This window comes from Selaginella moellendorffii, unplaced genomic scaffold, assembly GCF_000143415.4.
Source record: "Selaginella moellendorffii unplaced genomic scaffold, v1.0 SELMOscaffold_18, whole genome shotgun sequence".
In the NCBI taxonomy this organism is placed as follows: domain Eukaryota; kingdom Viridiplantae; phylum Streptophyta; class Lycopodiopsida; order Selaginellales; family Selaginellaceae; genus Selaginella; species Selaginella moellendorffii.
The window spans coordinates 276,363-290,915 of NW_003314279.1; the positions used below are offsets into that span (position 1 = coordinate 276,363).

Sequence of the window (14,553 nt, forward strand, 5' to 3'; positions counted from 1 at the left end):
CCCCGCAAGTATATCAATGTGCAAAACTACATTGCGCTCTCACGCCACCACTATATGAATCGACATCACAGCTTGGGAGGGCGATGAAGGCTATGGTCTCCATCTGGCGATGGTGATGAAGTGGCAATGCCATCGATTTGTGTGTGAACAAAGACACTATTTCCTGCAGCTCCATCCCCCAAGAAGGTAGAGCTTGCATGCCTTTGGTGAGGAGGAATCCGGTGCCACTGGGTATCAAAATCTCTTATCGTCCAAGCCCTGTTTGGCTCTGGAGTCTGGCAAATAGTTGATGAGAAACTGTGAAAGGAGTAGCGCAAGTCTCGTGCACAGGGAAGCGTGCCGGATCGACGAGCTAAGCACCGGCAATGCACATTCTTCGTGCTATCACTATATGCCTGGTTTGGGCATATTGACAAGGCAATCAAGGTCTTTCACTCGATTCAGGATCCCAATGTCTTCTCCTGGAAAGTCCCGTTACAGGCCTTTTGCGATGACAATCGCGTTGAGAGGGACGTGGTGACCTGGACTGCGATGGTGATTGCATATGCCCGCATTGGGCATATTTTGCGCCAAAGTTTTTCTTCACGGGCCCCGGCGAAACCAGGTGGAATGCCTCTCATCCACCGCGAGGCCTTGCTCAATGGATGCTGTCTCAGGGACAAGTCAAGTTAATCCCAGTTGCTACTCGAGTACGTACTGCCACTTCCCGGTCCAATAAGGTCACATCGCTGGTTGGAATGACTTGAGATCTTCCTTTTTCTTTTGCAGGAGAGGAAGTTTTTCGATGAGAAGTTCGTCCCGCTAGACACCAAAACGTTGTGTGAGCTCACGTCGGCAGCTGAAAGCCTTGAGGTGGACTTGACCAGTCGACTCTAGATCGGATGATGGAAGGAAAGACACCGAAAGAGATCTGGACTGCCAGACGATCTAACTGAAGTAGGAAGCTAATGTTATAGATCTCTCACGGGCATGGTAGCTTGCGAATTGTTTAATTCCAGCTCAGCTGTGGACAAAAAATGCATTTTGCTGGCGAGCTTCATGCAGATTGGAGATGTAGACATGGTGGCGTGGTTGAAATTGCAGCACAGCACGAGATGAAGCCAAAGAAATGTTCGATCGATACGAAGGATCAAATCTCATGAACATAATGCTAGAAGCATCAAATTCATGATCACGGCTCTTTTTCCCCATATTGTGAAAAACATTGCTCCTTCAATTCGCTTAGGACCACCAAAACTACAACACAAGTCCGTCCACAAGCCATCCAGCAGGCTGTCCGATCAGCAGGATTCCTCATCCCCTCCCGCTACTAGGGACAACTAATTAAGTTGCTTCGTTTGGACTAATTGAGAAAACTCTCCGGTTTTTTATTTCTTCCCCTTTTTTAGCTGCCACTTAGCTCAAGTTTAGGGTTCATTGTTGAAGGGCTAGAGCACACGGACGAGATGGGTTGGGGTCGTTGACCCTTGGCCGGCCCGGCCCTAGGCCACTTCACACGGTAAGTTCGTTTAGGTAGGGTTTTTCTTTGCGTGAGCAACAAGCGAGTAAAGAAAGCAAAGCTGCTTGCAACGAGCTGAGGTATGATCAAAGATAAAAGAAAGGCTAGTGGCGATCAAGAATTAACAACTCAAAAAAGCAAAGTGCAAAACAACGGGCCAAGGAACTCTCAACGCGAAGAGAAACACACCAACGTGGACAATACGAACGATCATTGACGTGCATGCTTTAAGAATCCAACTTCCACGTTTAAACCTCTCTGAGCTCTTGGCCGCCACCTCCCTCGTCCGGCTGCCACCCGAAATACTTACAAACCTCCTCCAGCGACTTGCCTTTGGTCTCGGGCACCACGAAGAATACAAACACGATGGACGCAAACGCGATGGAGGCGTAGACGAAGAAGGCCCCGGACGTGGTGAGCGCTTCGGCCAGGCTCAAGTAAGTGAGCGCTACAGTCCCGCTGATCCCCCTGTTCATCCCGATGGACAGGCTCATCGCCCGTGCCCTGAGAGTGAGCGGGAAGATCTCCGACGTGAGCACGTACACCGTCGGCCCCAATCCAATGGAGAAGCTCGCCATGAAGCCGCAGATGGCGAGCATGGCGATGACCACCAACGCCACTGACGCGTGCTGTGAGCTGCTCATGTCCACCTTGGCACCGACGTGAAGGAAGCGGAACGTCACCGCTACCGTGGTGAGCGCGATGGTCATCCCGGTGGCACTGGCCAGGAGCAGCGTCCTGCGTCCCACGGTGTCGAGATAGACGGTGGCCACCAGGATGAAGAGAGTTTTCGTCAGGCCGACCGCGATGGTCATGCCCAGCACGCTCGTCCTGCTCTTCATCCCCGCCTGTGCGAACACCGTCGGGCTGTAGTACACGAGAGCGTCCACGCCCGATGCCTGCTGGAAGAAGTGAATTCCCAGTGACACCAGTAGCATCCTGCGCACCGGAGCCGATGGTAGCAGTAGCTGCTTCCAGACGTTGCTACCTGTTTTTCTCTTTGCTTTGACCATCGGCTTCCTCTGCTCGGTGGTCGACGAAGCCACCGACGGGAGCTTTCGCAGCTCCGCTGGATGATCGGCTTCCGGGTCCATCTTTGAGGTGTGCTCGTCCCGGACCTCTTGTTTCTCTGCCTCGTACTCGTCCCCCAGTGACTCTACTATCGCCGTGAGCCTCGACTCCGCCTCGCCCTTGTTCCCGCCGCAAGTTCTGATGAGAACGGTCTTGGCTTGAGAGACTCTGCCTTGCATCACCAGCCAGCGAGGAGACTCGGGCATCACCAGCACGGCGCAAGCCAGGAACACCGCAGGGACGGCACCGAGTCCCAGCATCAGCCTCCATCCCAGCCACTGGGGAAGCGGAGAGAGTGCAAAGTTCGCTACATAGCCAACCAGGATCCCAGTGTTGATAAAAACTTCGGCAAACGACACCAAGGATCCCCTGCTTCCGGGAGGAGAGAGTTCTGCCGTGTACACTGGAGCGATGATCATAGCAAAGCCGACCCCAACTCCCGATAGAACTCGTGCCCCCATGAGCACTGCGTACGATGGAGATAATGCCATGAGCAAGGCACCAACGAAGAAGATCACAGAGGCTGTAGCCATTGTCTTCCTTCTTCCAACCGCATCGGCCAGCTTCCCAGCCATGAGCCCACCCACGAGAGACACCAGGTTGAGAATACCAACCAGTATTTCCTGCTGTACGCTGTTGAGCTTGAAGTCATCTTTAATGTACAGCAAGGCACCACTCATAACACCAATATCTGCACAAAAAGTAATGAGATCCAACACACATCCAAAGGAAGAAGAAGAACGTACCATATCCAAGCAGTATAGAGTTGAGAGAAGCCAGCAATGTGCAAAACACAACATACTTGTTGTAGTTCTTCTTTCTTCCGCCAGGAACTGTCTCGGCTTCTGCTGCTGGTGCTGCTGGTGCTCCTGGTGCTGAAGAATTACCTCCTGAAAGTCTTCCTTCCAGATTTCTAGCTGAATCGAACAGACCCTTCCTTCCATGTTCTGAGGACTCGGATGGCTCACGAGCAAGACGGGAGCGCTCTTCCATCCTTCCCTTCCTCCGCAGCAACTGGCGCCGTTTAAATTGGAGTTGCGTGATACCACAGAGCCTACTGGGTCCTTCACCGTCCAGACATCACCGTCAGGCTCTTGTTTTATTAAGCAGGTCCTTTTGGGCCGTGCCACGGCTCGTATAGTTGAACAAAGATATCCTGCATCCAAGACACAGCCATTAGCCCCGGTTCCGACGCTACAATCAAACGGAAGTCTTTTAATTTTTTTCATCCTTTCTTTTTCCTGCCTTTTCTCTGACCCGGAAGTCCTCGACACTCAACGGAAAACTGTCAGCTACAAAGTCAAGACTAGCACACTATCATGGATGCCACACGTCACAGGAAACAAGATTTCAAAGAAACTAAAGAAACATGACAACCAAGCAACCATTCGGAAACCGCAGAAACGACGTACTAAGCTCCGTCTCTAAAAGACCACACCATGCCATGTGTATGTATTATATTCCTACAAGCCCGTGATTCCACCTACAAAAAAGAACCAGTATTATACAACCAACGTCAGAACAGCGCCAACGTACCGCTCACAAAATGACGCATTTTTGGCCTCTCCATAAACTCCTCCCAGCGTTCCAAATAGTTTTCATTTGTTGCCTCAAAGAGGAAGGTGGATTAACAATTTCCTCAGGCTGCTGCTCTTCGGATCGCACACTGTTCTCGGCTACCTCTCTTGGCTCGAGCGTCTCTTTAGATAGTTCACCTGGCTTCTTGTCAAGGAGCCCTTGAAACTGCTTCCGAACTCTGAAATACTATGAGCAGAATTATGAAGGTCCATTGCTAATTACCAACCTGCTCTTTCCTTTTCAGTGTGGATAGAGCAGCTTTTGCGTCCACTTACGACGACTTGTCTGTACTGGCCATCTGCAAGATATTTGTAAGAACACATGCCTCTAACATACTTTTACATACTTTTGCCTTTTCGAAATCCTTCTGAGCGTCGTCAAAATCCCCCATTCCCATAAAAGCATTCCCTCGGCGGTACAGTGCTTTCGAGTGACAAGGATTTACTTCTAGAACCTGCATATTCATATCCAAAGTTAGAGAAAGAATAAAATTAATTGTGCATACCTGGTTGCATAATTCAATACACTTCCTGAAGTTTCCTTGTTTCTGTTCACAAGCTGCGACGTTCAGTTGTATTAGAGTCTGTAAGCAAAATGCGCAAGTTAATAGCAGAGCGAACTTTTAAAAGTGAGAAAAGCTTACACGAGCTTGTGCAAACTCTACACCCTCATTGTCATCTTGAGGATTCACGTGTTTAAACTCTCGTAAAATCTGTGTAAGATAATCAGAACAGCTTTGGGATATTCAGAATAAAAGATAGGAAGATTACCTTTTCGTATTTAGCTTTCGCCAATTCAAACTTCCCTTCTTTAAATAACCGATTGCCCTGTAAACTGAAGATTAGATGATAAAATACTACTCGAATTACACAATATGGTAGTTCTCATTTTAGTGGCATCATCCATTATCTCCTGCCAGACAATGGGAGGTGGAGCTTTTAAGCTTTGACACTGTGAAGGTAAACTTTTATTCTATGTGCTTTTGTTCTCGGTATGATTTTGGACATTCTCTGGAACAAGTTTTGGCCTGCCAAAAGATGGTTAAATACCATAGCAAACGGGTTTTCTCACCTTATTCAGGAGAACAAATAGCATTGTCACACACAATTTAGAACATGCTCCCCGGGTAGCGTAAGTTTAAGGCAAATTTCCAAACCTTCAGGAACCTGTCATAAACAACATTTTCAGCTTCCAATGCGATATGTTTGAAGCATACCAGTCCTTCTCCTGTAGCAAAAACCAATGGCTCTCCGCCTTCGTTGTCATTTCGGGTATCAACAAACACTTTGCCACCTTCGCTTGGTAGCACTCCCTTGTAGTGTATACGCAATGTACTGTCTTGAAGTGGGCAGTCCATGGCTACTCCATCACGGATGCGCCACTTCACTACGCGGCCATCGCCAAACATGTCTCGCAGCTTAAAAATACGCGCTTTAACCATCAGGAAATAGAAAACAGCATCATACCTGTATTATTTGAACTACTTCTACTTCAAATGCCACTTCACCGGAAGTAACAGGTAGATCGGGAATGGCGGATGATGGAGTAAGATACTCTGTGGTAACGTATACAATAGCCTTCTCCCCTTTTGTCCTTGTTCCTATGCCTTTCTCAAGGCCAAGGCAAACATTGTACTCGAGTTTGACGCGCAAAGATAGAGATATTATACCTCTTTTTTGCCAAAGCAAAATTCGAATGGATTGCCCTTGGTGTGAGCGAAGAACACTTCTCCGTTTACACTTCCGGTTATCCTAGAGTAAGGCGTTTTTGTTACCACACCAAAAGATGAAGGGACAGTACACACCAAACATTTATCTCGTATGGCTCCCGTGCAGTCTCGAATCCCTCGCCCTCACGGAGAACCTACGGGTTGAGTTAACTTTGGAGCTTGCAAACCGAGTATATATGAACCTGCTTGAGTACCCCCAAAGTCATCTGTGATCACCTGAAAACAACTCGAGTCAAGAAAGAAAAGAGCAAAGCCTACTGACCTTCACAGGTCGGATCTCAAGCATGTCTATCTCAATAATTAGAATCTCGTGTTTCGGAAAGTCTTCTCGCGCACTAACCGGACGGTCGGGATCTCCATAGTGAAACTCAGGTAAGATTTTAAGCTGGGAAACCATCATCGAGTATGAATGAGAAACAAAGAGATGCTACTGAATTTCCCCACCATCACAACAGTTAGTAGTCCTTCTTCCCAGCCTTCGAATCATCTTGCTCTTTCCAAGCACCAGCTTAATTGGCTCACCACTTCCTAAAACAGAATAGAAATACTGAAACGAACCGCCAAGCTCCGGCCGAGTGGATTCCATAATCACGCCCTCGCTCGTCCGAGTAGTGCAGTGAAAGACGTGACGCCCAGGCCGACCGTGCTCGTCGCTGAGAAGCTGGGAGAGGCCGGCCTGGATCTCCTCCGCAAGGTAGCCAACGTCGACTGCTCCTACAATCTCTCCCCCAAGGAGCTCCAGGCCAAGATTTCCCTGTGTGACGCGGTGATCGTGAGGAGCGCTACCAAGGTCACAAACGAGGTGTTTGAGGCGGCCAATGGAAGACTAAAGGTTGTGGGGAGGGCTGGCGTTGGGATCGACAACGTCAACTTGCAAGCCGCCACCGATAAGAGCTGCCTGGTAGTGAATGCTCCCACGGCAAACGCTGTGGCAGCGGCCGAGCACGCCATCGCTCTCCTTGCTGCATTGGCCAGGAACGTCGCGCAAGCAAACGCTTCTGTCAAGTCAGGTAAGATCTTTGTGTGGCATTTCTTTTCTTTTCTTTGTGGTGTTTGATTGTGTTTGTGTTTTGCTGGATGCTCCAACTTTGTTCTTGCGCACGAGTGCTTTTAAAATCGTTACTTTGTTTGATAATGTCTTGCTGACTTTGTTTCATTGTTTGGAATCATTAGCTTTGTTTGATCTTGTCTTGCTGACTTTGCTCCATGGTTAAAATTACTAACTTTGCTTGATTTTGTCTTGGTGATTTTGCTCCATTGTTCGAAATCATTAGCTTTGTTTGGTCTTGTCTTGCTGACCTTTCTCCATTGTTTACTAAGTTCTACTCTCTTGGTCTAAGAAGAACTAACACGAGAGTCGTTTCTTTATTTTTTCTGTTTCTCCAGGGAAGTGGCAGAGAAGCAAGTACACGGGCGTTTCTCTAGTAGACAAAACCATCGCCGTCATGGGATTTGGGAAAGTGGGATCGGAAGTTGCTCGGAGAGCCAAAGGCCTGGGCATGCACGTGATTGCGCACGATCCGTATGCTCCCGCCGACAGGGCCCGCGCCATTGGAGTGGAGATCGTTGGCTTCGACGAGGCACTGGCTCGAGCCGACTTTATCTCGCTCCACATGCCGCTCACGGCAACGACGAAACTTTTGCGAAGGTAAAGAAGGGAGTTCGCATCATCAACGTCGCGAGGGGCGGTGTCATTGACGAAGCTGCGTTGATCAAGGCACTTGACAATGGCACTGTGGCTCAGGTAGATCTTTTACTTATTTATTCAAGAGAGAGAGATCTGACACGTTGGTGTGTTTTTTGTTAGGCTGCTCACGATGTGTTCGAGCAAGAACCGCCTGCAAAGGACAACAAGGTGGTCCAGCACGAGAATGTGATAGTTACTCCCCATCTAGGTGCGAGCACGGTAGAAGCGCAGGTTAGCAGCATCCCAACTTCCATGGCTCATCAAAATGGAGTTTGTAGGAAGGCGTGGCCGTAGAGATTGCTGAGGCTGTCGTTGGCGCGTTGCGTGGAGAGCTTTCCGCTACTGCGGTGAACGCTCCAATGGTTTCCTCCAAGGTATGCTAATCTCTTTACTGCTTTGCTCGACACTCAATGCTCGCAACTCCAGGTTTTAACCGAGCTCACTGGCCGAGAAGCTGGGAAAGCTAGCAGCTGGGGCGGAGTCAAGGACGTAATCATCAGCTACACGTCCGCCCGGTCCCCGGACGATCTAGACACCCGGCTCCTCCGCGCGATGATCGTCAAGGGCCTGGTGGAGCCAGTGTCGGACGCCTTCATCAACCTCGTGAACGCAGACTACGTCGCAAAGCAGCGTGGCATCCGGATCAGCGAGGAGAGGCACCCGGCCGAGGGGACGGGCACGCAGGCCCAGCCGCTGGAGAGCATCGCGGTGAAGATCTCCAAAGTTCTCGACCGCAGTCTCCGACGGTGGAAGGGTGGCGGTGGCGGTGGCGGGCAGGATCAAGAACGGGCTTCCACACCTCTCGCAGGTGGGGCAGTTTAGCATGGAAGTGAGCCTGGAGGGATCGGTCATCCTGTGCAAACAGGTGGATCAGCCGGGGATCATCGGGAAAGTTGGCGGGCTGCTGGGCGACGGGAACGTGAACGTGAGCTTCATGAGCGTGGGGAGGACTTCGTCAGGAAGCAGGCGGTGATGGCGATTGGCGTGGATGAGGAGCCGAGCAAGGAAGTGCTGCACAGGATCGGGGCCATCCCGGCGGTGGAGGAGTTCGTGTTTCTCAATATCACAGGAATCACTGGAAGATCATCGCTCAAGCGAAGGGAATGAAAGTTCTATGCATTGTCCAGCATTGAAGGTTTGAAAGTAAAATTCCTGGTTACTGATCATTCTTGTGTGAGTGAGAGCCAAGGTCCACTTTAGGGTCATTCCATGGCGATGGCGAACGAGAAGGTGTGTGTCACCGGCGCTTCTGGTTTCCTGGCATCTTGGCTCGTGAAGCGGCTATTGGAGGAGGGATATCACGTCATCGGGACTGTGCGCGATCCAGGTACATACAAACGAGAAGAAACATAGTTTAATTCTCTTGTTTCTGATACTAGACGATGCGAGCAAGACTTCGCGCTTCCAGGGGCGAGAGAGAGGCTGGAGCTCAAGAAGGCCGCGCAAGGGGCCTTTGACGATATTGTTCAAGGCTGCCATGGAGTTTTCCATGTCGCGGCTGCCGTGACTCTCAGCTACAAGGACGATCCACAGGTAACTTTGCTTGACTCCTTCGATTCGGTCTAGTCTTGTATCACAAACTTTTACTGGTTGTTTTTGTTTACGGTTCTTCTTCCAGACCGAGATTGTTGATCCATGCTTGCTTGGAACTCTAAACGTGCTCGATGCCTGCAAGAGATCTACGACAGTCAAGCGAGTGGTGTGCACGTCATCCGTGACTGCTGTCCGCGTGAGGAACGACTTCAAGCCCGATGACGTCTTGGATGAATCGGTGTGGAGCTCCCCAGACTGCTGCCGTGAGACTCAGGCAAGTGTCTTATTTCCAAAGGACCAATTCTTAAAAAACTTTTGAAGTCTAGATGTGGTATGGTCTGGGAAAGACTCTATCCGAGCAAGCAGCACTCGAGTTTGGGAAAGAAAGCGGCATAGATGTGATCACAATCGCTCCCAGCTTAATCGTTGGAGAACTTCTCTCGTCCAGGGCCACCGCAAGCGTGCCTATATTCTCCGGCTGCTCCAAGGCAAGCCTTTCTACATCGGAAGAACAGAAGAAGGACGTTTTTGAGATTCCAACCTCACTGCAGGAGCCAAGCAGTGGATAGATCACGCTGGATACGTCCATCTCGACGACGTTGCTCAAGCTCACCTCCTCGCCTACACAAATCCCAAAGCCAGTGGAAGATACGTTTGCTCTGCTATCAACATGAGTGCGATCGAGCTCGCCAGCTTCACGTCCAAGAGGTATCCCAAGCACAAAATCGCCTCTACCGACGAGTAAGATCACGCAAACAAAAATTTAGTTTTCTGGCGCTGTTTTATACTCATTCCTTTGCTTTCTTGCAGGATCGAGGTCCGGTGGCCGGCAAATTTCAAGGGATTCAGCTCCAGAAAGCTTCAGGACGACCTTGGGATCCAATTCAAGTCGCTGGAGCAAATGTTCGACGATTGCGTTGAGAGCCTGGAACGCAAAGGCCTCTTACACGCAAGTAAGAGTAGATCGCTTGACTCATTTCTTTCTTGATCCAGGTAACGCAAGTGTGGCATGTATGGCTAGCAAAATAAGCACCATAGTCATGATCGAAGCACTATGGGTCCGTCTCCACTGATTCTCCAGCTTTGCCAGCTCCAGCAAGAGCAAAGAGCGCTATTAAAAAAAATTTAATTACAAAACCATATCAATCAATATCGGTGAGCAATTGTTGCATGATTTGATGAACTTGTTCCTGATGTGAACTATGAAACTGTGAGTGGATTTGATGCAAGCTCTAGACTGGTCACACCTGATAAGAGAACCTGATGAAACTCCACCGACGACCGAACAATATTGAAAGCAAGCTCTAGACCGGTGTAATGAAAACCTGATAAGAAATGTTTGTTCTAGCTCGTGTACTGGAACGGAAGAAAACAAACGATAGGATCGTGCTTGTATCTAATTATCGGGATCAGCCCTCTTCCTCCCCTGTTTGTGCATCACCGCCATCGAAATCCAAGAGAGTTGAATCGATTCGACATCGCCCATTTAAATGCGAAAGATCGAAGAGAAAGGAGAGAGACTCGTGTTTACGTATGGGCGACTGAGCAAGAGCTTCCTGAAATCTCTACAAGTCGATGCCACTCCTGGGCTGGAGGCGGCGGCGGCGGCAGCGGCGGCAGTGCTGAGAGGATTGAAGCTGCTCAATTGGAACGGCGGTGGCGCCGATGATCACAGCATTTGCGCTGGTCGCCGGGGAGGACCGGCATCTCATCAATTGGCCCGAAAGACCCAATGCGCTCCTCATCGCGATATATAGTAACTTTCCTCCGATCGATCGATCGATCGACGAACCGGGAACCAAATTTGAAGAGCCCGGGAGATTGTTAGGGATTTCAAATCAAAGCCTTTTGCCACGTAGGCGTCGACAAGATTTTTAACCCCCTTTTGCTTAACTTTTATTTAAAAGGCAGTGAATAGTGTATAGGTTTGGATTAAAGCAAAGGGTGGTGAGATGACAAGCAAAGATTTTTCTGGACTGTTGGTTCTTGCGGATGCTGCAGCCTAGCCAAGTTTTTCGAAGACATTTGTCCTGAGAAGGAAGCGGTCTCCACGGAAATCCATGCTCTGGAGGGCTCTACTTTGGTTCGCGGCGGATATGAGCACCAGCGAGCCCGATTCCAACGGCAAAAGACAAGTGATTAACCAGGAAGCTGGGCAGCTACATGAGAAGAAACGAAGAAAGGTGGTGGTCATGGACGAATGTCAACAACTGGGACAAAAGGTAAAGAAACATAAGATGGGCGATCGAGATTATGGTTCAAGGACTGATGAGGTGAAAGATTCCTCGTCCTCAGGTGAAGATGGCGCGATTCAGCCGGCGGGAGACACCAAGAAAACGAAGTGTCACAAGTGGAGACCCCGGAAACGCGAGGATCCTCTCGTCACCTGCGATCCATCTCGTTGGGCTCTACTTTTTGACAAGAAGCTGACCGCCAGCGACGTGAATAGCCTGCACAGATTGCTCATCCCGGTCAAGTACAAGACAATTCTCCCGAATGATCAAAAGGTTCTCGTGGAATTTGTGGACGAAGAGGGCGGAGTTTGGGAGCTCCGTTGCAAGAAGGAAAAAACCTGATCACAACACACTGGATTCATTACGTGAGGGAGCACTCGCTCAAGGAAGGAGACACCGTTTGTTTTTACAAGAAGGTTTCCTCGGCTGATCCTAAGTTTGGAATCTCATTTGCTAGAACTTCTGGAAAGGCAAAAGGTCATTCACACTAAAGTTTGGGCCGCCTGGGTTTGAGAAAGATGTCAGCGTTAGCCCCCTTGGGGAAGAACAATCCCGATACGGAAGCGTCTCCTGTTCCGTGCGAAACTTGGGGAACTTACTGGGGCGGTCTCGGAGATGGCCATGGAGTAGTCATTCGCGGAGATCAGATTCCCGTTTACTTGCTTCGCGGCTCCACGGTTTTGATGCACACTCAAGCCCTCGTCGGCCTTTCTTGTATGATCAAGCTTGCGACGGAGATCCGAGACGAGGCCTGTCAACTTTGCGACTGTGACGTTGTACGGAGGTAACTTGTTTTCCAGAGCAGTGTCCGGATCACTGCGTCCTGGCCGGCTTGGATTCCCATCAATCCGGACAACCAACTGTTTTGAAGAAACAAAGAATCTCTTGAAAATCTTGTAATTCTTTGTTACATTTCGTGCTTGAATGCCAGTCACTCGATTGCTCGAACCTACGAGCGTGTTAAGGCCAACGTACGGTATCACATATGCAGCAATGAGAAAGTTTGCGTCGTTTTCGTACGGATCAAACTGCAAAGAACCACCATCAACTTCGGTGTGATTGTGAACGAGAGCCTTGCTGATGAGGGAATTCCACACTCCAGCATCTATGTTTAGCAGGGGCCGACAAATCGATTGTTTGTCCAGCTTATCTTGGATTGCCCTGTGTGAAAACAACTTTAGAAAAAAAGACTTGAGAGAAAGAAATGTTAACTACCTGATATGACCTGTAGATTGGAGCCTAAGTTCTTTGGCAACATGCTCCATTTGTGTAGAGAGTTGAGCTTTGCGGCCTCCAATAGGCGGTGGCCCCTTCTCGGCAAGCTTTGCATTAACTTTGTCAAGCCCGTGCCCAAACGCTGCATGGAGGAAGAACTCGGCTTGGAGATAGTGAACGTGGTTGATTCAATCGACATCGCTGGAGGTGAAGTTTACTGGCGGCGGTGGTGACGGGCACAAAGGTGGCGGTGGCGGTGGTGGTAGCATTGGAGGCCGCAGAAATGGAAAGGAGGGCCATGGAAAGTGCGGGTTGATGTTATACCACCAGGGAAGGTCATCGTTGTCATCTTTTGCGAGTGATCTCGAGAGCCGGTTCAGGAAAATTTGATAGGCTTTCCAGAGCTCTTGGAAATCCCGGCTCGTGTTGGTGGATGCTTGGGTTGTTTCGAGTGCTTTCGATGGTGCTGTAGATCGAGAAGAAATCGATCGAAAGCAGCAGCAGCAGTGCCGGACGACAGTTACTTTCAACTGACCCAGGGATGTCAACTTGGCTCAAATTAAATTATTAAAAATGTTTATTTTTACAAAACATCCCAATTTTCATCAAACTAGAGATCTTTGAGAAGTTCCCCCCAGTTGACCTCAGAGCAAGAAAGATCCAATCTTAACTCTTCAAGTGAGGTCGCATCAATATGGCATCATATGACGGCCTTTTTGTTTTGCCACTTATCTTCTTACATCTTAGTACTGCCTTGATACTGTTCACGGTTACTCCCAAACAAGCTAGTGAATGTTGTTGTCGTTTTGAGTTCGAGAAAAGCCACCACAGTTCTTGCTTCATCACGAGTTTGTTGTCCACCTCTCTGGGTTCTCTAAGTTCAAAGAAACTTGCTTGATCCACCTCGGATCCTTCCAGATCCATGAGAGAGCACAAGGCTGGAGGGTCCAGAGGGACCCTCTTGTGTGGAGAACACGTCCTCTTGGTCGACCGAGTTAGGTTCTTCGAAGAACGGGGACGTGGAGAACGCTTCCTCTTGTTAGACCAAGTCGAATTTGGGGATGGATGATCGATCGAAGAACTCGAGTGAGAACCCATCGTTTTTCCTTCCCTTCATGGATTTATATAAAACTAAGCTCCCTTTTTAACCACCTTTTTGCTTTGTTCCTTATTTTAAAAAAAAATTAGATTAAAACTTACCTGAATTATCAATAGTCTCCACAAGAGCACGTCCCATTGTCAAAGTGATGGAAGCGATGGCTGTCTCTCACGACAATCTCTTTTTCCGTGATCTTGGAGATAAACTTGGTGGCAGTGTGACAGTCCCCACACACGCGCAAGTTCTTGATGATCCTCAGCGAAGTTCCTGGGGCTGTGCTGATCAACCCAAACGCAATCGCCATCTTCTCGCTGTGATACGAGAGCAAGCGCTTCTTTTGCTCGTCCCCCACGTCGTGAAGCATGAGAGTGGTGTCTCTCCGACCTCAGCCTCTCCAGCTCCTCCAAGATCTCTGGAGTTCGAGCATTTGTCGTGTCCCCCGTGAAGAACTCGTGGACTCTTCGCTTCACCACGATGAGCTGAAAGCCGGCTCCTTCCTGATGTTCTTCTCGTACATGAGCCTCCCGATCTTGCCCCCCTCTCGTCCTTCTTCCTGAATTCGTTGTAGAGATTCGACAGCACCATGTACGCCACGGAGCGATTCGATGTGAGCTCCATCAAGTGCTTGGCCGACTTTCTCGCTTGCTCCACGTCCTTGTGAACTTTGGAGGCTCCCAGCATTGTGGAGTGGATCACCCGGTCGGGGTGCCACGGCTATAAACTTCTCAGCAGCGTCGAGCTTGGCTATGAGGTCCACCATGCAGTAGTAGTGCTCAGCTCGCGGGGAGATCGTTGGGTAGTCGTGGAGGAGTGACACGAAGAGCTGGACGCCGTCTTTGACGAGACCGTGGCTGCAAGCTGAGAAGAGCCATTATTAACAACAAGTTGCTTTGAGTAAGCATATGCTAG

General features: G+C 49.5%; 3 protein-coding genes and 1 pseudogene across 3 annotated transcripts in view; 3 read left to right on the forward strand and 1 right to left on the reverse strand.

The window, feature by feature from the left end:
• Nucleotides 1-9,713, reverse strand: part of LOC9640672 (putative polyol transporter 2) — a 33,301-nt gene extending 23,588 nt beyond the window's left edge. The window contains exons 1-4 of the mRNA XM_024676930.1: nucleotides 9,599-9,713; nucleotides 6,382-6,384; nucleotides 3,316-3,583; nucleotides 1,753-3,260 (exon numbers count right to left, since the gene is read on the reverse strand). Coding sequence (XP_024532698.1) covers nucleotides 1,753-3,260; nucleotides 3,316-3,583; nucleotides 6,382-6,384; nucleotides 9,599-9,685 — 1,866 coding nt within the window. The 5' untranslated portion in view covers nucleotides 9,686-9,713. The remainder of the gene's footprint in view (nucleotides 1-1,752; nucleotides 3,261-3,315; nucleotides 3,584-6,381; nucleotides 6,385-9,598) is intronic.
• On the forward strand, nucleotides 6,466-8,670 carry LOC9640673 (annotated as a pseudogene).
• Nucleotides 8,718-9,181, forward strand: LOC112346942 (tetraketide alpha-pyrone reductase 1-like). The gene is made up of 2 exons (XM_024676938.1): nucleotides 8,718-8,890; nucleotides 8,943-9,181. Exons 1-2 carry the CDS (start codon nucleotides 8,773-8,775, stop codon nucleotides 9,068-9,070), a joined length of 246 nt encoding a protein of 81 aa, XP_024532706.1. The 5' UTR covers nucleotides 8,718-8,772; the 3' UTR covers nucleotides 9,071-9,181.
• Nucleotides 9,714-9,761: 48 nt separating the features above from the next.
• On the forward strand, nucleotides 9,762-10,240 carry LOC9640421 (tetraketide alpha-pyrone reductase 1). Its single transcript, XM_024676937.1, has 2 exons — nucleotides 9,762-9,837; nucleotides 9,907-10,240. Exons 1-2 carry the CDS (start codon nucleotides 9,767-9,769, stop codon nucleotides 10,082-10,084), a joined length of 249 nt encoding a protein of 82 aa, XP_024532705.1. The 5' UTR covers nucleotides 9,762-9,766; the 3' UTR covers nucleotides 10,085-10,240.
• The last annotated feature ends 4,313 nt before the right edge of the window (nucleotides 10,241-14,553 follow it).